The sequence below is a fragment of the Anas acuta genome, chromosome 3 (assembly GCF_963932015.1).
Source record: "Anas acuta chromosome 3, bAnaAcu1.1, whole genome shotgun sequence".
NCBI classification, from domain to species: domain Eukaryota; kingdom Metazoa; phylum Chordata; class Aves; order Anseriformes; family Anatidae; genus Anas; species Anas acuta.
This window is the reverse complement of record NC_088981.1, coordinates 118,297,210-118,319,634: the sequence shown is the minus strand read 5'-3', so window position 1 is coordinate 118,319,634 and position 22,425 is coordinate 118,297,210. Positions and strand designations below refer to the sequence as shown.

The 22,425-nt window shown below is 47.2% G+C and overlaps 1 protein-coding gene across 3 annotated transcripts in view; it reads right to left on the bottom strand.

Annotated features, from left to right (window-relative positions):
- The window catches only part of ASXL2 (ASXL transcriptional regulator 2), a 100,819-nt gene that overhangs the window by 25,107 nt on the left and 53,287 nt on the right, over window positions 1–22,425 (bottom strand). For all 3 annotated transcript variants that reach the window (XM_068679109.1, XM_068679110.1, XM_068679111.1), the window contains 2 exons: window positions 8,433–8,548; window positions 2,526–2,652 (listed from right to left, as the gene is read on the bottom strand). In XM_068679109.1, the coding sequence (XP_068535210.1) occupies window positions 2,526–2,652; window positions 8,433–8,548 (243 nt within the window). The remainder of the gene's footprint in view (window positions 1–2,525; window positions 2,653–8,432; window positions 8,549–22,425) is intronic.

Genomic DNA, 22,425 nt, shown 5'->3' with positions numbered 1-22,425 from the left:
GTGTTCTAAGCACAGGCTTGTTGGCTGAAGGACCGACTGTTTGGAACTGGAATCAGGATAACAGATGCTATAATAATAATAAAGGCACAGCCTCCTTCTTTTGAAAATGGTTTGGTATTACCCTGGTTATCAGGCTTTGCCAAAAAGACATTTTTAAGAAGACTAAAAATAGCTTCGGATTTGAGATTGGAGATACAATTTTGTTGTGATCTTTTGTGTAACGTTTTCTCTCCCATTTTGGGGTAAGCTTCACGACTGCCAGGCTCAGCCACGTCATCTGTGTGGGGACACCTGGCAGAAACCCTTTACAGCGAGCACCCTTGCTGCCTTTTTCTCAGTGGAATCATTTTTCTGGTCATCATCTTTCTGAGACGAATCAAGATGAGTCAAGAAGATCAAGGGTGAAGGACGGAAAAAATGAGGTAATCATCGAGGGGGAGGGAACTGCCATCTCACAGAAGGGTCTGAGTCTGACAGCACAGCATTTTACCCATAACAATTAGTGTAAAAGCGCAGGGACTTCCGATGAGGACGGGATGTGTTGCAGAGGCCAGTGAGGTAGGATGAAAATCAGCGGGACTGGGAACTAGAGGAGGAGATCCTTGCTTTTTGGTAGAGATCCCAGCCTCGAAAAGTGAACCCTCTTTTCCCTGCTCCACACAACATATACCAACCCTGTGTACCAAAACGGTGCTCCTGACTTAGGTCCCCACACACATCGCTCCCTGTAGCTGCCGAAATCCTTCATGCCAGTGAATAAACGAGCAATAGGACAGACACGACTCACTGCACAGAAACATGAAGTGATGTACAAAAAGAACAACTCTTCTAACCATACATATGCAGTGCCAGGCCCTAAAATAGAAAATAACATTTTGGGAAAGAGTCTCAGAATTTCAGCAGTTCTAGAAAAATGCCTGCTTTTGGTTGAGGCTAAAAAAGTAAATGGAACGCTAGGAATTATTAGAAAAAGAAAAAAATTTAGAATAGCAAAATGCTATACAAATTCACAATGCATCTGCACCCTGGTTACCATGTACAGTTTTCATTCTCAGCCTCCATAAGCACAGAGCTTTCCTTATGAGCAATGAGAAAAAACAGTAGGGTTATTCCAATTGAAAGAGACGTCTACTAAAGTCATGATTGGCAAGAAGTTGCTGGAAAAACAATGGTTGTTCACTGCCTTTTTCAAATTAAATGGAATCAATTAAAGTTATAAGGAGCCTGGCTCAAAACAAAATATATTTTTTACACTGTAATATTTGCCATGAGGCATTTACAGAGTCAACGTACTCATCCTCCAGATTAGGCAATGCTGTGAAGAAAATGCCATTGAGTTCGTGAAATACAAAGGCATCTCCTCCTGCTTGGAAGGTCCCTGAGGCACAAACCTGCGGAGTTCTCCGAGGGCACTGCCACGTGCCTACCCCGCTCGTACTGCGTGCTGAACAGAGGCCAAATGCCTCTGATTTTATATGCACATTGTTCTGGTTTCTGTCTTAAGTACGAACAAATTAGCAATTGGTCATCTGGGAGATGGCACAGAGGCACTACTGGTAATGTTTCCAGATGACTCAACAAACTGTGGATTGATAAAATAATTATGGACTTGGTCTACAACGTAATTTAATTGTACAATGTGTAAATCACAGAATCCCAGCCCCCCCAGGCTGGATGGGGGCACCCCTGGGTTCCCTGTCCCCCCCTGCCCCAGCAGGGTGCCCAGCCCCTTGTCCTGGGCTCGGGGAGCTCTCCCAGGAGCAGCCCCCGGCCCCTCTCGGGGCACCCCTGGGCCCAGCAGTGCTGTCCCAGGGGCTCCAGACCCTTCGGCATTTTGGTTTTGGTATTAATCAGTCAATACAAACACAGAAGCATTTGCTGCGTCCAAGAGAAAACAACTTAAGTCATGTTTACAGAACCAGGAGCTCATCCTGGAACGAGCAGTTACGCTGAGAAGAGTTTGGAGGCAACTGTCTAGAAATAACTACAAAGAATTTATGGTAACTAGTGAAAACCTTCTGCTGGTAAGGAAGCAAATATGTTGTTGAATGAGCAAGAGAAAAGCGGGGATCTCTTTAATTTCTGATGTAGCATAAATGCAGGAAGGCGCCTGAGGATCTTTCAGACAACAACGTACATCTTTGGAACAAGACACGAAAGCCACACTACAGAATGAAAAGACAGTTTGAAGGGAAATAAATACAAAAAAGGAACACCATCTAATTTGCCTAGCCATGAGAAGGACCTGACTACAGTGTATAGGCAGCTATGGGGGAAGACATTTGTCACAGAAAGAAGCTTTTTAACTAGACAATGGCACAGCCAGACCTATTCACGATCTGTTCCTAACAGAATGCATTCCTCATAAAATCAAAGCCAGGAAACAAGAAGCTGGAATATTTCAGAAACCAAAAGAATACCATATGGAAAGGGGACTTTCTCCTCTCCTCCCCTAAGAACAAGAAAAAGCAAGTTGCAGAGAAAATGACCTTAAAAGAAAAGACAGGAATGTCACTGCCACGTACCGGATTTTGTAGGTGCGGAGTCACTGGCTGCCTTGACAGCCTTCAGGAGGACATGCTGGTTAGACGACATGGGCATGCCTGCTCTGCATTGCTGCTGCTGTTGCTTCTGCTGCTGCTGTTTCAAGGCCTGGGGAAGAGGACAGAAGAACGTGAGCAAATAGATCTTAAAAATATTCTTAGGAATTATTAATACACAGTTTAAACATCTTGTTTTACAGCAAACAATAGCTGGATTCTAACTGTAAGTCCATCAAAAGCTTAAAATGACTTCTGAAACACATTCAGTTTGCAGGGGACACTGATAATGTCTATTTAAATACAGTTCTACAAGTAGAGACATTTCCTACCTTTGCACTTAAAGCAAAAAGCTAATGGTTGCAGAACTTCTTAAGTTGTGTGTTTCGTGAAAAAATGATCTCTAGAGAAGGCAAAGAGAAAGTATTCCAAATCTGGAGTTGGTTCAAGAAGTAATTATATAAATAACTTCAAAGTAAAAGTTCCAGAAAGTAATTCATTTCCATCTCCTGGAGAAGCAAGTAGCAACTTACTAAAAACATTCAGCAGAGACGATACCTAGTAAGAAAGACTTTTTTAATTAGGAAAATAATAAAGAATAGAACACTGACATCCTTTGTTTCAGAAAAGACTGTTAAGGCAACTGTAGTTCTGCCTAAAATACACAAATGACTAAGACAAGGAAGTAAGAAGGCAATTTGGTTAAACTGCAGCTTTTACCCAAACCAAACTGTCTGCTTTCCAAAAATGAACTCAAAACCCAAATAAATTTGACAGAATAAATTGCAACAGATAAAGTATACACCTGAATTTCAAAATAGGAAGTAACAGAAAGTAATATGCTGTTATAGATACAAATGAGTGGGACTCAAATAATAATAAAATACAGTTTGAACGAGGAGTCAGAATAAAAATATGCAGGAGTCTGGAGAAGCTGCCCCATGACGAAAACAGAAGGCAGACCTTCAGACACAACTTGAGAAAGACTAAAAACAGGATACAAGTCACAAAGTGGCATGTTAGATTTCTGTTTTCCTATCTGTTAAATAGCTCCTATTTCTGTTTTCCTATCTGTTAAATAGCTCCTATTTAGCCACCTGTACCGTGGGCAAAAAATATTCACTGAATATTAATACAATATTAATATAATGACTGAAAATAAGAATATAATAACTGAAGAGAAAAAAAAATGAAAATTGCTAAGAGGAAATATCCTCTGCTATCACAATTAATCTCCTGTTACCGAGGTCAAAAGATCTGAAAAAAAAAAAAGAAAACAAGAGAGAGACCTGGTATTCGAGAGACCTGGTATTCCTACAAGTAACACAAAAATCTTTAAACAAGTTCAAGAAAGCTTTTACAAAATCTTCTCCAATTTGAAGACAAACTCTTTTCTCTTTTGAAGATGAACTGCAGGCAACAGTGACTGTCAGGGAAATATTAAGAGTATGAAGACCGCCAGTATGCTCAAGTGTTTGTGTGAATCCCACACTTCTACTACACAAATCACTTCAAATATTTCAGATTTCATATGTTCAATTCACCTCTATTCTGTACACCATTTGACTGCTGCCTTTTCCTTAGTTTAGGCAAAACAATTCTGCTTCTGTTCATTGTCACCCCACAGCTCTCGCTTGTGCAGTGTCTCAGGTGCCCACGCCAGTGGGGGAAGAGAAGGAAACAATTATCCATCAGACATCTCTTTTTAAACTCCACATCAACTTCACACTGATGTTCTGTTAGAATCATCTCTGGTTCTTTATAAATCTTTAATATTGAGTCCTGCCCTAATCACAGAATAATTCAGGGCTTGTTGTGCCAAGGCTGGCTCCATCAATAACCTCCTCAGAAGTACTTGCAGGGGGCAGACGGAGCCTGCTGTCTGGTTTTCTCCTCTGCCTCCTCTCCTCTGGGCTGAAGGAGCCCCATTGCTCCAGCACTATCCCATGGCATCCCCTAAACGTGCTCCAGTTCAATGTTGGCTTCTGTTGGCCCCAAAACAGGACGCAGCATTTTAGAAGAGGTCGAATAGTGAGTGATAATAATGATGATAATCAGCAGAGAGATATCATCACTCCCCTCCACCTCCTGTTTGTAATAGCCCAAAAAGCTGCCAGGGCACGCTGCAAGCTTCACCTACAGCTTGTGTCTACCACGACCGTGAGCTCTTTTTCAGCAGAGCTGCTCTTGGTGCTATGGCAAGGAGTTAGCCTGCCCCTTACGAGTCTGAGTCCTCGCTAAATTTCATGAAGTTCCTTTCAGCCTGTTCCTCCAGCTTGTCCAGTCCCTGCTGACCAGCAGCCATGCCCCTGAGTGCATCACCAGTGTCCTCTGCATCCCGTCTCCTGCAGGACACTGAGAAAAGATATTTAACAGGAAAGGTGCCAGGATAAAACCATGATGAGTTCCAACTTGTAGCCAGCCTCGAAGCTGAGTATAAACATACAGTTTGTTCAGTATCAGCAGCATCTCCTTGAATTGTCACTGATCAAAGACCTCACAGCAGCAGCACGTTCCTCGCTGTCAGCTCCACCACGGATGCCACCAGCGATGGCAGCAGGGACCAGGAGCTGGTCCAATGCTCCCATCTCTTGCTCCGGACCTGCTTACGGCCTCTGACAGCAATGGTAAAAATGTACGGGGACACACCTAACGGGGAGAAGTTGTGCTGTGCTGCTCCCTTCCTCACGCAAAAGGCAACAAAGACTTCACCTACCGAGAGCTTTTGTAGGGTACAGCCCACCCCAGTCCCTGACCTTACTCCTTCTGTGGGTGCACGACAACAACAGATAAAAAAAAATGGAAAAAGACAACAGCCAACAGTATAAACCTCATCAGAACAGAGGTTGTGACTCCTAGTCTCCAAAACCCCGATGATATCTGAGTTCTGATGCCTTTGGGACAGCTGCTCAAGCTAGGTAAGGAGAGGAGATGGGGTCAGGGGGTTGGAGAGGACCAGAGGAAAGAATTAGGGTAGTTCCTGCATTTTCCATCAAAGGGTCAGAAATCACCAGTCTGGATCCAGACCATACATTTCAGAATCTCAATTACTTTTTTCCTGTATCAGCAAACTATCCCTGTAAGGAGCTTTTCCCCATGCCTGTTTCATCATTCTAGCAGGATGAGCACTGACTTGCCTCTGTCACTTTGGATTCAGATATTGCAAACCTCTAACTCCGGATTCTTTTCACAAGGACTGGCAGGAACACGTGGCTTGTGCTGAACACAGCCATCTGCTCGCTTACTGCGCTGCGTGGTGTCGGCACACCGCTGTACGCCGTGCTATTTACATGTATTTTACAGTTTTATCTCTGATTTGCTTATGAACTAATTCCTCTTTCTTCTTCCTTAAAGGACCTGATACTTATCGTCAGCATAGCAGCAGCACGGTGCTCAAGGGTTAAATGTCCTCACTTGCAAATCTGCTCTCTTCCCTCCAGTGATAATTACTTAGTGCTTAAGACAGGAGCCTGAATCCAGCCAGCTGTCTCCTCCAGTGCACACTAGCAAATAAGCCGGGTGTAATTAAAAATGAGAACGCTTTCCTTAAGATACTGAGTGAAACAAGAATTATGTTTTTCCTACTACCCTACTCATAACACTTCTGTCTCCTTCCTGCTATCAGCATTTACTCATTCTGTTATTTTTTAGGACTTTTCCTGCCCACAGGAGCAATCCTGTTTAGGAAGAGGTGGAGGGTGTGATATTTGGTCAAAATGGCAGAATTCCACTGGAACCAAAATTAAGCAATGGATCGGGCATGCAATGATCTTCATTTGACCCAAAGCCAGAGCAAACTTTAGGCAGGTAAGATAGAATGTCTGAATGGTTACAGCATTCTTCAGCAACACCTCTGTGCCCTGAAGATAAGTTACCCGTGTGCCAAGCAGATAAGTTACCACGATGCTACAATTTGATGCTGTACGCTGGGACAGAAGAGTTCAGGGAGAAGAGCTGCTGTGATGTTAGATGCTAACCATCAGAAACTGCTTTTGGACCTACAGACAGCTGCAGAACTGTGAAGTACAATCAGGTACGCTATGCTATGCTATGCAGACACAATTTGTTTCCCCATTTCTCTTTCTGGGTTTCTGATTTTTTTCCCCAAGCCAATGAGATTCTGAACAGCGAAATGGAGGACGCTGTCTGAAGATTGGAACTCACAGGTTCTGACATATTTTACTACATACAGAGACAGAGCTGGAACGAGGATGCTCAGGATGTACACATCTTGGAATATGAAAGCTGGGGAGTGGAGAAGGGAGAGAGCAGAGGCAGAGAGGAGCAAATGTAAAGGTGAGAAGGCTGGTGGTAACAGGGGCAGAAGGAATTCGGACACAAAAAGGGGAAAATTTTCATGTCATGTAATGTCAGGCTGGGAGGAGAGAAGAAAAGGAGATGGAGTAGATGGAGTTTGGAAATAGGGGCCCACAGAACAGGGAAAATGAAGAGGAACTGCTGAAACAACAGTGGGAAAAGGACTGTTTATAACAAACCCTACATGAGTTTGATCACTCTCTTAAAAGAGAAAGGACTTTGTGGATGTTGGAGACAAATGACAGCCAGCCAGGCTTAAAGAGGGATGAGGAAGGGATGGCCAAGAGTATAGCTGATATCACGCTGAATCAGTGAGAAGCAACATTCTGAGGATTCAAATGAAAGTAGAAGCTTGACTTAACTTCAGAAAATCTGCCTGAAGTGACAACACAATCTCACGCCTTTAATTCACCTAACAGCAGCAAGCGATGCCATAGTAACATTGCTGCCTCTGCTGAGAAACAGCAAAGTGGAAAATGAAAGAGAGAAGATTCCCTTAAGCAGGCATCTCATTTTGACATCAGCCTAACTCGCTGGAAACAAAGCTCCAGTTTATTCAGTTTCCTTATCTTGTCATGTAATATTCTCCTCAACAATATGCCCTAATTAGATCCTTCTCTCTCACTGCAAATCCTTTTCCAAACACCGCAGGCATCTCTGACAGCTGAATACCACTCTGAGCGTTGTTTCCCAGCTGGCAAATTCAAGAAAGCAGGCTGGGCTGGTAGAGGTAAATCCTCTCCGGAACACATCCTGATTTCATCAGTCTGTGACAAGCTTCCGTAATCCCTCGACTAGCACCTCCTCTGCAGCTTGATTCATAACTCCTTACAGATTTTACTCAACTGAGGAGTAAATCTAACCCTGTTAAAGCATTTCCTTTCTAAGGCTCATGGAAAACTAAACCATGCAGCTGGGGAAACACCTGCAAACAAGGAACTCAGGGGACTAATTCATCTTGCATTTTTCATTAAAAGAAACAGATCATTTGAGGTACAAACACTTACCCGTTCCATCCTGAGTGCCTGCAATAAACACTACCTACAGAACAGTCATTCCCCAAGCGTGGAAAATAACCAGTCCTCCTCTTTCTCTCCCAATGCCCAGCAGAAGTGCAGTGCAAAGTCAGTGTGCAATCCTTCCCCTTCATCCCTCAATAAATGCACACTTTGCCCACAGAATTCCTTGGAAGGGGAAGTACGCCCCTAATTAGGGGATGAAGTCAGAGGACTTAATTCTTTTCTCAAAAAGCTGTTCCATTTTCTAAAACAGGCTGTCGAAAGCTAAGGACACTCAACAAAAGGTTGGGTGAAAATAAACAACGTCTTCTATCCATTATCTAAAATAACAAAATTTCCAGCTGCTTTTTTAGGGAAAAGGCAAAGCACTAAACAGCACAGTACTTTCAATCTCCTTTAGGAGAGAGGGATGTTTTAACAAAGCCCTGTTTACTATGAGACAGGCAGGAAATCCTGACTTACTTCCTCGCAGAGTGCAGTTCCACTCAGATGATTTACCAGAGAAATAAAATTACTGCAACAATCCCTAAACTAGGTTCCAGACCGTGCTGCTTACCTGTTTGAGTGCCTTCTTGCTGTGCTTCTGGGACGAGGAGATGACTTTGCCTGTTTGGATGGAAGGTGACGGGCAGCTGGACTGGGGGGAGGACGTCTGTGACAGCCTAGATGACACTGCAAGAAAAAAATACGTATGAGCACACCGGACAGCCCAACCTTTATACGTTTGCCTGCAGCACATTAGCCAGTCCTCACCATTTCAGACCATCTCACGAGGCTCATGAAAATTGCACCTCTAGCAAGTGTGACTTGTGTAAGAGAAGAATCATTTCTGTTTCCTAGCCCTGTATCCACAAGGCAGCTGTTTTCCTCGGAAAGCCAACAGCAATTCCTACGGCTGACTTCAGACCTTTCGCCTCTCGTCCATTTCTTTTTCATGATTTTAATCATGCAATCAAACAACACTGCAGCCTGAAAAGGCTTCAGCCTCACACAGGTTTAGCTACCTGAAGTCCAAATAAAAATACAGACACAGATAATGGTTATCTTCATCCGGAATGACCCGTGGTCGGGTACCTGCCTGCCTGGTGGCATTTCTGACCAGATTAACTCCACTACTGTAAGAGTGGGAAGATAAATGACACAGAAACAAAGTGGAACGTGACTATCACTCGCTCCTTCTTAAGAAAGAAATATGGGAATATACTGGATATGCCAGTACATGAACAAATAAGCTCACTGAACAAGCCTAGAGAGTGGAAATAAATCTGTTCCTCGCCATGTGAAGTCCTAAAGCTTGCTGTCACCCGTGTCACCAAGAACATCAGTGAGATAACAGCTGTAATGAACCCCAAAGCCGTGAGACTGACGGGGTGTGGGAGCAGCAGGTTAAAAAAGCAGCGTAAGTTAGCAAATTCGGGGTCTGTATGTGTATCTACACATAAATTAGCACAGATCATCACGCCAGCTGGAAGATCAAGGAAAAAAACTAAGTGCAAAAGAATGTCTGATCCCAGAGACAAGTGTGACCCCAATCATAAGGGATAACGAATAGCTCCCCGTTAACTGCTTGACCTACTGCTTCCTGAAGCAATCAGATGCAGCCTGCATGAGGCTAAACTAGGATCCCTTCCTAGCAGAAAGGAGGTGAGAGATAATAAAAACAGCTCTTCGTTAACGAAAGGTGTGCTGTGGTTCTGCAAACACCAGAGAGCAATTTCAATAAAAGGCACGGAATTAGTAACAGCAAATTATACAAAGCAAAATTCGCATGTGTGGCATGGGAACGAAACGTCACCAGCAAGCTTCCTAGAAGGCACATGCAATGGAGATGAGGCTGTATCAGGCTGAAATGCCATTAAAAATAACTCCCAGGCCATCACACATAGTAAAAAAACAGTAATTTAAGTCACTGATGAGATTGCCATATCCAGGTGGATAGGTGTATATAATAAAGGTGACACAGCTGAACAGCAAGCGTAATTACCACTTAAATAGGGGAAAGAAAAAAAAAAAAGCTGAGCCCTGGAAAGCAAAGGTTATATCTGTACTTTAAAACAGCAGAAAGTTCCAGAGACGCGCTGCCTCTACTGCCTTTGTGAACTCGCATTTGTCTCTCAGTCTGGTTGAAATCAGAGTTCAAGAAGAAAAAAAAAAAGGTGTTGGAAAGACCACAGCCTGGTAACACCTGGAGAGAGTTCATGAGAACATAAACTCGCAGGAATTCTTTTAATGCATCAATAAGGAGGAATGGGGAAAAAAGCGAGGTTGTTGCCGAGAGTCTCTCAGACTTCCAGAGATGTTCAACACGCCCCCTGAAAAAGGTTTCTAAAAATTGTTTGGCACTTGTTTAAAAAACACAGAACTGGCCTTACTCTGATGCTGGATAGAAGGAAAAAACGGAGTCCAATGTTAATCAGGCAAGGAATTAACAAATGTTCTGCAAGGTCACGTGCTGAGCAGGGCGCATTTCAGTGCTGAGGGGTAGACTGCAAGCAAGTACATTTTCGGAGGAAAACAAACAAGCTCCACAAAGAACCTGTAGTAATCCAAATTAACCCTGTCAGCTCAGGAGAGATGGCTGACAGGTATTTGAAAATGGGTTGCAAGGTGATGCAACGAGTAAGGATGGAGAGATGCAGTGTCTGCAGGTCTCACTGCTGTTTATGCTGGCTGTCTCACCTGCGTGCTGTATTGCTGATCACATAACATCAAAAAAAAATATTACAGAGTTTGACAGGCTTCAGGAAAGTAAAGAAAATGGTTGAGGACATGAAAAAACCCAAGAACACTGAGATTTGCTGTTACTCTGCAGGAAGGGCCAGGACTGGAGCATGAACCAAGTGATGCAGCTTCATGTCCGTGGGCAGCTCCCAAATCCCAGCTCCCAACTCCTGGCTCCCAGTTCCCATTTCCAGCTCCCAGCTCCCAAATCCCAGTTCCCATTTCCCAGACCACCAGCGTTTGTCGCTGTTACACACAAAGAAAACCCAAGTGCCGCTCAACATTTGCACCCCGTGCACCGAAACTGGCTGGCTGCTGCTGGTTCTGAGACACGTGAATGGAACAGAAACCACATCCTCTCTGAAGCCTGTCCCTGCAGAAACCTGAGGTTCTGCGCGGAGCAGACGCACGAAGCCAAGCGGGCTCCTTTTCCCCGGTCTCGTGTCCTGTTCACGTTTTAATTTTCACGCTGCTTTGTAACCACGAAAGCGACCTGCCGAAGCCAGCGGTGGTGGTGCGGGCTGCGATCCCCGCCTGGGAGGAGGACTCACCCCTGGAGCTGACCCAAAAAGCTGTGCTCTGAGGTTCTGCGCATCCTCTGAACGCCCCGGGTGCTACCACGGGCGCCGAGCTCCGGCCGACAGCTGCGACCACGGCAGATTCGGGGGAACAAAGAGGAGAACTCGGCAAAGCCGAGCGAGTCACAGCTGCCTGAGCTCAGCTGCGGGCCCCAAAGCGAAGGGGGGTGGACGAGGGGATAAACCCGGCAGAATACACCCCTGGGCCCTTGGGCCCGAAGCTCTCAGAAAGTTTACAGCCTCTTAAGAACTCAGCATGCAGCCAAGTGGAGGTGTAACGCAAGGACGTGCACGTACAGAGAAATGCTCTGACTCCCCCGAGGACAGGGCTCGACAAGCTGAGCTTGTTTCCTTTAGATTTAAAAAGGACTTAAGTGAAGAGCGCTCTCTCTTCACTTCAAGCTGTCTTAATTGGAAAAATATGCGGAGCTGAGCTGATGCCTCTCGATGCCCTTAAATCCTAAGAGCACTTCTGGGGGGGGAAGCTGCAGAACTAATTGCAGAACGGAAAGCAGCACCTGGGAAAGCACTGAACCCTGCAAGACACCCATTTAAAACACTCGGTGAGCTGCTTTGCACAGCTTGTCCTTCATCAGCTGAAGATTAGGGAAGACTGTGGGACAGCACCTGGCAGAAAAGAGTTGTAGTCGATTTTGTGCATTAGAAACAGTGAACACAACCTGTCCCAAAGAGGATGGAGATGTCACCCGGATAACAGGAGACAAGGACAGAAACACGGCTGAAGGGCAGTGCCAAAAAACCCTCAAATATCCAAGAGTGCTGGCCTGGAGAAGCAGTTAAACCTAAGCACGCAGAGCCAGGACAGCTCCAGCACTAACAGCTCCGCACGCTCAGCCCCAAGTTCTGAGCCAGCTGCTTCGTTCACAAGGGTTTATTACTTCCCGCTGGTGGTTTGGCTGGGACAGGGGAGTGCCAGGTGAAATTTTAACAGCTCTCGTAGATTAAAGTAGATGAGACGAAGTGGAACATGTGTCAGCCAAAGCTCACGAAACCCAATTTTAGATAAACTAAGAATGGACCCAGTGTAGTCCCGTGTCCCAGCTGCTAGAAAAAAACGCTGCAGAAGGTACATCTGCAGTCAATTACGGCTGCAAAACGTGGGACAGAGGCTCCCTTACACTTCAGTCTTCTTAATGTAGTTGACACAAAAGTATTTCTTCTGAGAAACTGCATTGCAATAGAAATTTAATTGTGTTAAGGGACAAATTTTCACTCTGGCAAAACCCGATGACATTTTACAAGGTATCAGGTTCCTTTAAGGTTTGCAAACCCTAAAGTTTCAGTCAGTCTATTCTCTTCCATATGTTTACAAACTGCTAACAGCAATGGGGAGATAGAGTAAGATTTATTTAATAGCAATTTATTGAGGAAGAAAACAGATAATTAATCCTCTTGGAAAAACTGCAGTAAAATACTGCAAATTTCGGGATGTAAACGAAGGCCAGTCCCTCCTAACATAAACAGCAGGACAGGTATGGATTCATCAAGATGCTGCCTCATGTCGTTGCTTTGTAGAGCCCTGTTCAGACATCACTAAGGTCCTCTGCTTGAGCCCCCGTGCAGAAGGAAGGCACTGGCTCACTACTGAAAAATAGGGAAAGGTGGAGATGCCTGAATTATTTTTACCTTTTTTTTTTTCTTTTCCTTTTTCTTGGACATCTCATCTTAGTCTGGTTACTCTAGGGTGTGAAGTTAGAGGGATACTTGCCCGTTTGAAATAACAGGATCACAGAACCATGGAATGGTTTGGGATGGAAATCCTACCGCATACATCTGCTCACTGGCTTAAAGGAACACTTAACAGCAATACTGCAGCTAATGTTTGTCCTTCACAAACAGCACCAGATAAACAATGAGAAAACACGTGGATGCGGCCGATTCTGTTTTGTGTGAGCAGATGAAGTGCCTGACCGCAACGTGCCTTTAAGCTCAGTATTTCTGGAACTCAGCTATACGGACCTTAGCTCGTTCAGCCACTAATTTACTGTTTGATTTATTGCCTCACCCTCCCCTGTTGCTGCAGAAATGGGCTGCTGAGAGCACGGCGGCTTAACCAATGCAGGAAACCACCTGGAGGAGCACTGAGCTGGAGAGGAGGGACCAGAAACGCAGAGGGAGAGCTTGCACGGTCACACTGGGGGTGATGGCAGAAGTCACGCTTTTTTGGCAGGCACTCGGGTAATTCCAAAATCAGGATCAAGAGTAAGATTTTCTTAAACTGATGTTGCAGAAATGACCGGCTGCCTGCCTCAGAAGAGAGCAGTGGGAACTGCTGAAGAAAGCGAGCCTGAAGAATGACCTTGCATCATACAGCAGTTTTATTTCAGTGACTCCAGAAGAAAATTATTCTTAGAGCAGTCAGCTCAAGGTCAGCCTCGGGTGTTCACTTTACCAAATTTTGGCACATGGATACCTTAAGTGCAAACCATTTAACAGCACAAAAGGAAGCAAAACTACTACAAATGCACTGGAAATAAAGGAAAAACTGCAGTTGCTGGAAGAGTTTGAGAGGTAAAATACTCTCAGTTCAGAAGAAAGAAAGATCTAACAGATTGATAAACTTTGATCCCAACCAAGAGTTTTTTACATGAGCTAGGAAGACAATGAAAACAAATCCAGCCAAGTATTCCTAGTGCAAAATGAGTGCAAGGACCCTGTATCTTGATACCACAACGGGCTCCGTGATGAAAGCAGGGGTGCCACCTCCTGACCCTTCACTGGGTGTCTCATCCTCCAGCTTTTAAAGATCAGAGCTAATTATCGTTTCAAATATACCATCCCGTAAAAGAAACTCTCATCTTTGGTAAGTGGGATCAAACTATTTTGGAGCAGTGAAACCGTTCTGCTAAATTTAAACTCAGAGCATCGGATAAAAACTCTGGATAAAAAACAGAGAGCCTTCTGCTGGATAACTGCTCTGCCTACCTGCACCACAGAAACCAATGCCTTAGGAACGGGTCACACAGCCCGGTAACCCATTCAGAGCACCACAGAATGGCTTGGGCTGGAAGGGACCTTAAAGATCAACTCCAACCCCACTCCACCCACCAGGAACCTGAAATCTGTAACCTGCTGCCAGGGTAAATTTGGTTTGCTACTTGGCACAGAAGAAGAACTCTTCTGGATGGTCTGCAGGCACGAGACACTTATCCCACCTTTAACAGGACCCAAATGCAGCGTGGTCCAGGCTCAGTAGGAGAAGCAGCCCTAGCAGCACCGGCCCTACGCCTGCTCTCCTTGCTGCAGGACTCGGGGAGCGCCACGTGGGCGCACGGACGAGGGACTCACCTCTGCTTCCTGGCTGCAGCTCGGACGCAGGGACTCTACTGGGGCTTTGTCTCTGCTTTTGTTTGGGCTTGGGAGAGTATAACGTGAAAAGAATTAAAATAGTAGATCCAGAGTTCCTGCTCAAGGGGCTGCGTGCATTTGCACGCGGTTTTCTGCCTTGAAAGCTACACATTCAGAAAGAAAAGGCTGAACTTTACTCATTTGGAAAGAAAGTACAGTCAGGCTGAACTAAAAATACAATACTCCCCCCCTTTCAACTATGTGCAGTCACAAGCTTAAAATAACCCAATTTTAAACAGCTAATGGGATCCAGATGTATTACATGAAAAACTCCCAGTGAAAGTCATTGAAACACGTTTTGAGAAGCACAGAAACGTCTCCTGTTCGCCCAGCGCCGCCTTTATTTTACAGGTATGCAGTTTGTCAGAGCAAGAACGGGAACTCCAGCTTGAGTTCATAACAAAACAAGACCAAACCTACAAGCGAGACGACATTTTAGAAAAGCTCTCCACCACACAACTGCTCCTTGCTAAAATTAAGGAGGGAGAAATGACCAAAAATATCACCCAACTGCAACTTTCCGGAACTCCCGCTCCTGCGCTGTGCCCTGGGTGAAGTTAAAACTTCGAGTGCTGTGACACGGATTGCACATTCCTATTCCCACATCAAACACTCGAGGCCTCGTGTCAGAGGGACAGGTCACTGATGTGCTCTTCGGGGCCCCGCTGGGCAGCGGTGCTCTCCGGGACAGAACATCACCCATCAGCGCTATCGAAGTGCCAGATAACATCGCTGTCACAAAGCCTTATCAACTACGGAGATCTCCCAGCTAAGCAAACCCCAGGCTTGCCTAAATGACACAGAAGTAGTTCTGGTTTCAGCCTCGGGGCACAGGGAGGGCACGGGACCACCTTCATTATTCAGAGCACGCAGCGCATCTAGGAACACCAGCTCCAGACTGGGGCCCTGCTGCAGACGGCATGTACAAGAGAATGAGAAGCCCCCTCCCCAATATAAAACAAGTTAAATTAAAAGAAACGGTTAAAAAAAAAAAAAAGGCAATCTCTATTCCTACCAATTCTGAAAGTTAAGCGTTACCACGTTTCCTGGAGGATGCACGGCGATGACAGAGGCAGACCATGTCACTCCCTGCATGTTTGTAAAATAAAATCATGATCACCAAAATGCTCTGAATTTAGAGATATTTTGCTGATCCAAACAGCATTTTTTCATCTGTTGGAGTGTCAGGTAGTTGTTTTACATACATGTTAAAAAATGACACTCAGCAGACACCAGCCAACACCAGCAAGTTGTTCCGAACTGTTTTTTTTTAGTATTATAGCACGTGTGCCTTTAGGAAAAAGTGAGGACTTGTAAGGGTGACTGCTAAATGGGAATTATTCACGCCATGCACTTTGGCAGCCCAGGTATTCGACAGGGGCTGTCACTGCCATGGCTGACAAATATCCAGCGCTCACTGGGAGCCACTTGGCAGCTGAGCTGGGCTGCTGCTGCTCTCCGATCTCACCGAGAGGATAGGGTTGTGTTTTGCCAGCACTACAGTTCTGTCCAGCTGCATTTTTCCTGCAGTCTGAACACGCTACACTCTCAAGGAGCATGTGGTACATCAGCGGAAAGATTTCAGCGTTTTCTTCTTACTCGTTTCCATGCCACAAGCACTGCCCTCTTCCTAAAAAAACACCTCTAAAGCTCAAATAACTCAGCAGTACCCCTTAGCTCCTCTCCTTCTAGAGCCTGGAAAGCAGAAATGGAATCACTCAGGTCCAGGCCGGTATGTGTAAAACCAAGACCTGACTGTAGCAGCCCATCCTGCCCAGGCTTCCTGATGCAGAAAATGCAGGTGCTGCAGCTTTGTACTTCCTGCTGACAGCACACAGGCACCTGCAGGTTGCCCCAAGGAGAGAAGAGCCATCCAAAATCTATAAAAGACACCTGTAATGCTCCACGTTAAGACCAGCAGAGCCTGAGAAGAGGAGCAGTGCTGACGAGGAGTCACCAGGAAGGCTGGCGGGCGCCTTCACAGCGCTGTGTGGCCCAAATCCGCACACGGCGGCGATGTCTGCACATGAACACAGCTGACACTGGTGGCTACTGATGGCCTTGAAACGAAGAGCGAGGAGAGAGCATGGAAGAAATCACAGAATCACAGAATTTCTAGGTTGGAAGAGACCTCAAGATCTTTGAGTCCAACCTCTAACCTAACGCTAACAGTCCCCACTAAACCATATCACTAAGCTCTACATCTCAACGTCTTTTAAAGACTTCCAGGGATGGTGACTCCACCACCTCCCTGGGCAGCCCGTTCCAGTGTCTAACAATCCTTTCAGTAAAGAAGTTCTTCCGAACATCTAACCTAAAACTCCCCTGGCGCAACTTAAGCCCATTCCCCCTCGTCCTGTCACCAGGCACGTGGGAGAACAGGTCAACCCCCACCTCGCTACAGCCTCCTTTGAGGTATCTGTAGAGAGCGATAAGGTCGCCCCTGAGCCTCCTTTTCTCCAGGCTGAACAAGCCCAGCTCCCTCAGCCACTCCTCATAGGACTTGTTCTCAAATCCTGTCACTTCATGTGATAACCTAAGAGGGAGGAGGAAGCACGAGGCCTAGCGCGGCTCGGCGCCTCCTGAGGCCAGTTCCAGGGCCTCAGCGGGCACGGGGCTGGCACGGGGCTGCCAGAACCCAGCCGGCCCCTTCTCGATCCCACACAGCAGCAGAAAGGCAGGGCAGCCTGTTTGGGAATGGCACATGCTGCTGAGGCAGGCCTTGGTGCTGCTGGCCCCGTTTCTGGCTGGCAGGGGAACGCCACTCAGCCGTGAGCACGGCCCAGCGGGGCAGCCAGCCCCACACCTTCACCAGCCCCAGAGCAAATGGGGCTTGGCAAACCAACGTCTGCACGGTCCTATGGCTTTCCTCTCGGTGTCACACGGATTTGTGGTTTCACTAAGCACAGTAACTACTGCAGCCTGGAGCCCACCCTGCAGGGAATTTCACCTGCAGGTTTGGTGTTCTCACTAAACGTCAGGTAGGGACATTGAGACATGAACACACGAGGCTCATAAAACTAAAACGAGGGAAGACAGGACAATTGTCACCTAAGCACGTCAGCAGATTTATTTTGAAAAAGGCCATCATGTTACTCTCTCACAGCAGAAAAGCTTCTAGCACTGATATTCAACTCCTAAAGCGGACAGTTGTGATGTGGCTGACCCCAAACAACTGTTCTCTTTCCCAGTATCCTGCTGTTGCTCAATGTGAACGCAGGGCCTGCCCCGAGGACCCTCTGAAATGGCCCTTGTTGTTCTTTGCAGGTATTCTCATTCTCTGGATCTTGGTCAAGGTGCAGCAACCAAAGAGAAAGTGTCGTTCAGATAGGTTATTCCTCAACTTCTGAGTCCTTTAGGAGGAATATTCGGAGGAGTGGGACAGCACTGGCAAGGCACTGTGGAAGCAGAAACTGAGGCAGACCTGCTGGGAAACACGAAGGAGCACACACGCAGCACCTTCCTGCCCTGAAATATTTATTCACCTTGCCACGCAGCTCACCAGTTCGGCTCAGTGACAGCCGACTAACATCACGGGAAAACACAGAAACCCACTTGCCTGTATTAAAGCACGTACCTGTGCAGGGCAGTCACCTGATGCCCAGGAATGGGCAGCTTTAAAAAAATACAGCAGAAACTGTAGCACACACAGGGCACTGGTGGCACTCGCTGCCAGGCAGGTCTGGGGGCAGTACCAGGGCCCCGAGCAGCTTACCAGAACCCAGAGCTTTCCCGCATGGCTTCCAGGGGGAGCTGAAAAAGGAACTTGTGTCGGCTGCCATCATTGGTATGGTTATGTTTTTAATAACAGTCTGCTTTTAAGAGAATCCACTTGCTCCATAGCTCAATAAGTCTGTGAGGAGTCTCTGAAGAAGCCGACATCCACACACATGAGGTCTGATGCCTCCACCAGTCCCCTCCGTGAGCTGCTCAGGCACAGGGCTCCAGCCTTCTGGGCACTGCTTTGTTGCTGGAGGGCTACCGAGGCGTACTGGCTCCCGGTGGGGTCCCCACGAGTGCCCACCCCTACCCAGGGCTAAGGAAGAGAGCACAGGGCCCAGAGGCAGGGGAGGAAGTCTTCTGAGAGCTCTGCTGGCCCTGAGCATCTCTGCAGCAGCTGCTTGGAGGCCGACGTAACGGGACCGTGAGCTTCAGGTGCTGTGTTACGGGACACCAGAGCACGTTTCTAGGTTGCTGACTCAAACGCAGAGCAGATCAGAGGTGGCCAAACGTGAGCCGTGTAGGAAGCAGACGTAGGCGTCTGAAGAAGGGAAGATGTGGTCGCGTTTCTCTGAACTCCCCTCCGGCTTCGTGCGCTGCACATCGCCGCCGTGTGAGTGCAGAGGGGGGCCAGCACGGCTACCCTCTTCCTCAGGAACATCGTACACAATTAATTCATTAACTCTCAGGTCTCTTTGATCATTTCTGCTGCAGCCTGTCTCTGTCAAGACGCATTCCAAGAGCAGAAAATAAGCAGCTTTAAAATCCCGTACCCTGCTCAGGGAGGTACCGCCTGACCCGCTGAACCACAGGGAGCTCTGAAGACACACGAGCCTGAGAACGAGCCTCTAAGGATGGTGCAAGGGCCAGGAGGGAATTGTTTCATTTCTTTGTGTTTCATGGACACACCAGAGCAACAAGCAGCCACGCCTGGGCTGTGACAGTGGCGCTGCTGAGGTGGCGCTACCACAAGCATCCAACGCTTTGAAGAACCATAAATTACTCACTGCACTGAAGCTTCCTCATCTTCACCCTGTGAAGTACCTTTTTTCTTGGTCGGTGAAACCCCACACGGCTGATTTGGGCGATTCAGGAATTCTCCAAGTAACTTTTAGGTGGGGAAACTGGAGAAGGATGACAACCCCCGCGATCGCCTTGGGTAACACCAGCGCAGGCTATGGGGTGAGCACAGCTGGCTGGCAGACCCGTGGCTTGGAATCCCAAATGAGGGGTCAAAGTGTAGCTGTACAGATGAACGTAACCTGTATCCATGTATTCCCTTATCTGTTTTTACTTACTGTCACTTGTCCTAAGTGACTTGAATGTGAGGTCCTGAGGGGCAGGAGTCCCACTTGTAGCCTCCAGCACGGTGCAGATCCAGTCGGGTTTGCAACGTGTCCAGCTTGGGGCTTTCTACCGGAGAGCAGGAAATTTAGCTAAGATTAAATTTATTTTTTTCTCTGCTATTTAGGGACCATTTTCTACAGACCACTGTCAAAAACGTCAAAATAAAGCTATTTCGGCTCTTCCTCATGCGGTTGTTCATGATTAACTCCTCTTCCTGATTCACTCCAGATGCAAACAATCGCTCAGGAACAGAAAGGTCCACATGTAGAAAGAATTGTGAACATCAGTTCCAGCTCACACCCAAACTAATTTCTCCTGGAGAGCAAACAGCGTGTAAGAACCAGTCTCACTGCTGGCCCCGAGATCTCCCCGCTCCTGCTGCTGTGACCCGTGCCCTTGCCCAGCTCCGCAGATCAGCTAAGCTGAGTGTCTTGGAGGCTTGGAAAAGCAGGTGTAATGTCATGGAAACAAAAAACTGTTCTTTTTTTTATAGCAAGAAACTGCACAGTCGAATTTCAAGCCCTGGGCTGAGGCGCTGCCATGGCAATGCATTACACTTGCAAAAAGAGGCCTTTAAGTGGACAGAAAATCAATTTTCCTACGCTTTATTCTCAGCTGCAGCTGAAGATATCTTGCTGCTATAAAAAAACATTCCCATTTCTCCAGACAGACACTGAAAATAGAGAAACCAACCCCCAAATTGAAGTTTGGCAAGTGAAAAGACGGGCGGGCAGACTGAACTCCTGCCGCTGCCACTTCATGGCCCACCTGCTACATGCACCGGTACGACAACAGCGAGGAGAGGATGGGCACGAGAGGCAGGGACAGCATTCACGGGACATCCACAAGGACAATCGCTCGCTTTGCACTTGCTGAGGTGTTTGTGGTCTGAGCCACCGGCTGCTTCGGAAGCAGGAATCCCCTTACGCATCTGTCTGCACGATATGGAAAGGAACTGGGAAGTGTTGAAGACATCGGCTCATGCAGCCCTATGTGGCTACCAGCAAAAGCTTTAACAGCTCTGACAATCAGGAAATTACCGTGGGGTGTGTGTTGAGAGGAAAAGAATTTTCCTGGGCTAAAAGATGTCATCAGCTGAGAGCAGGGAGCGCGACCGTACCGCTCTCACTAAGAACAGAGACGGTCTGAGGACCTGGTTTGTGTATTTCTCTTTTTAAAGGTTTAACTTCCCACAAGTGATGAAAACATTAGCAGATCTGGCTGGGAAGCACAGTGACAAGAATGAAAACTGCGGATTGTTACAGAGACACCAATAAGCCATCTGCAACCACACTGCACGTGGGACAAACAGAACAGGGAGGAGAAGCGAAGGAAAGTTAAAAATAAAAAATGTGCTATATATTGCTATGACACCTTCACAGCTGAAGATGATGACCAAGAGTTTCCTAAAAGCTAGATTTTAGTAAGGCTGAAACGTTTGTGTCCTCTCTTGGTGAAGCAAGATGTTGTCAGTCACTCAGGGCAAACGCTGCACAGCATCCAACACCTACAAAGACTCCTCGCAGTCCTACAGGTCAGTAGTGCAGGCATATTTAGCCCAAACGCAGCTCTCCTACTTTAAATAGGGGCCGAACAGGAAATTCAACAGATTCAGTGTGCTTATGACAACCACGGCATGGCCAAGTCCCACAAGAGATGATTTGCATGGAGCTGTGCCAGCTGCAGACCCGAGCGAGCACGCGGCCTTGGCACCAGGACAAACGCTCCTCGGAAAGCCTCCGGTCAACAGGGGTCAGAGCAAGCAGAATGACAGGAAACTAAACCTTGTACCTGATCTTGACAACTCTGTGCCGTTTCCATCCCAGGTCTAAATATAACCCAGGAAAGCACAGCAAGGACAGAGCGGCCCTTGAATGAGCAGTGAGGGTCATGCGGGCTGGCAGAGCTGAGCAGCGGGAGGACAGTCTGAAAACCCTGCACAGCAGAGCCAACAGGACGGCTGCTCAGGCTCAAATATGAGACAGGAAAGCACCAAATGGACGTAGAAGATGCCAGGTTTAAAACCAAAACAAGCAAAGGGAGATGCTCCTTCACCGGCACGCTGAGCTGAGCAAATAAATCCTTACTGCGGGGCAGGGTGAGGGCCAGAACTGAGCAGAGGTTCAGCAGGGGATGGGACCAGGCCACCAAGCACAAGGACAGCCTCTTTGCTCCGAGTCCCTGAGCCTCAGGCTGCCAGGCACTGCGAAATCCACGCCTGTCACGCTCCTGCATGATGCAGCTGCCACCCTGAAGCACGCCGGGCTTCCCTGAGCACCTCTGAGCCCAGGCTGGGGTTTTCTTGTCTAGGGGCACCACTGATCCTCAGCCACTCTGCTCCTAGGGCAGAGCTCGGAGGAACAGCAGGCTGCAGAGCAGCTTCAAACACGCCTCTCCTCCAGAGAGGAAAGGCACCTGGCACGTCTGTCCGCCCGGAAAAACCTAACGTGACACGGGACACGGAGCTGAAATTAAAGCCACCGAGATTTTGTTTGCAATCCCGTGTTCCGTGCGCTCCTGTGACACGGAATGACAAAGTGATTGCAAACATCTCCCAGGCAAGCCAGAGAAGTCGAAGCAACAAGGAGCACGAAAAGCAGCTGTGCAAGCAGTCCTTGTCCCCAGGCAGTGCTGCACAGGCTCGTTTGTGCCCCTCTGCCCCAGGGTAGTGATGGCAAAACCCCTCCTGCTCGGCCTGGGTCTTGCACCAGCACCCCCAGCACGCGCTGCCAGATTGCCACAGGGAGAGATTTCAGAAAGAAATCAGCAAGAGCACTTCCATTGGATTTAGTGCCGACAGCAGCCTGGCTCCTG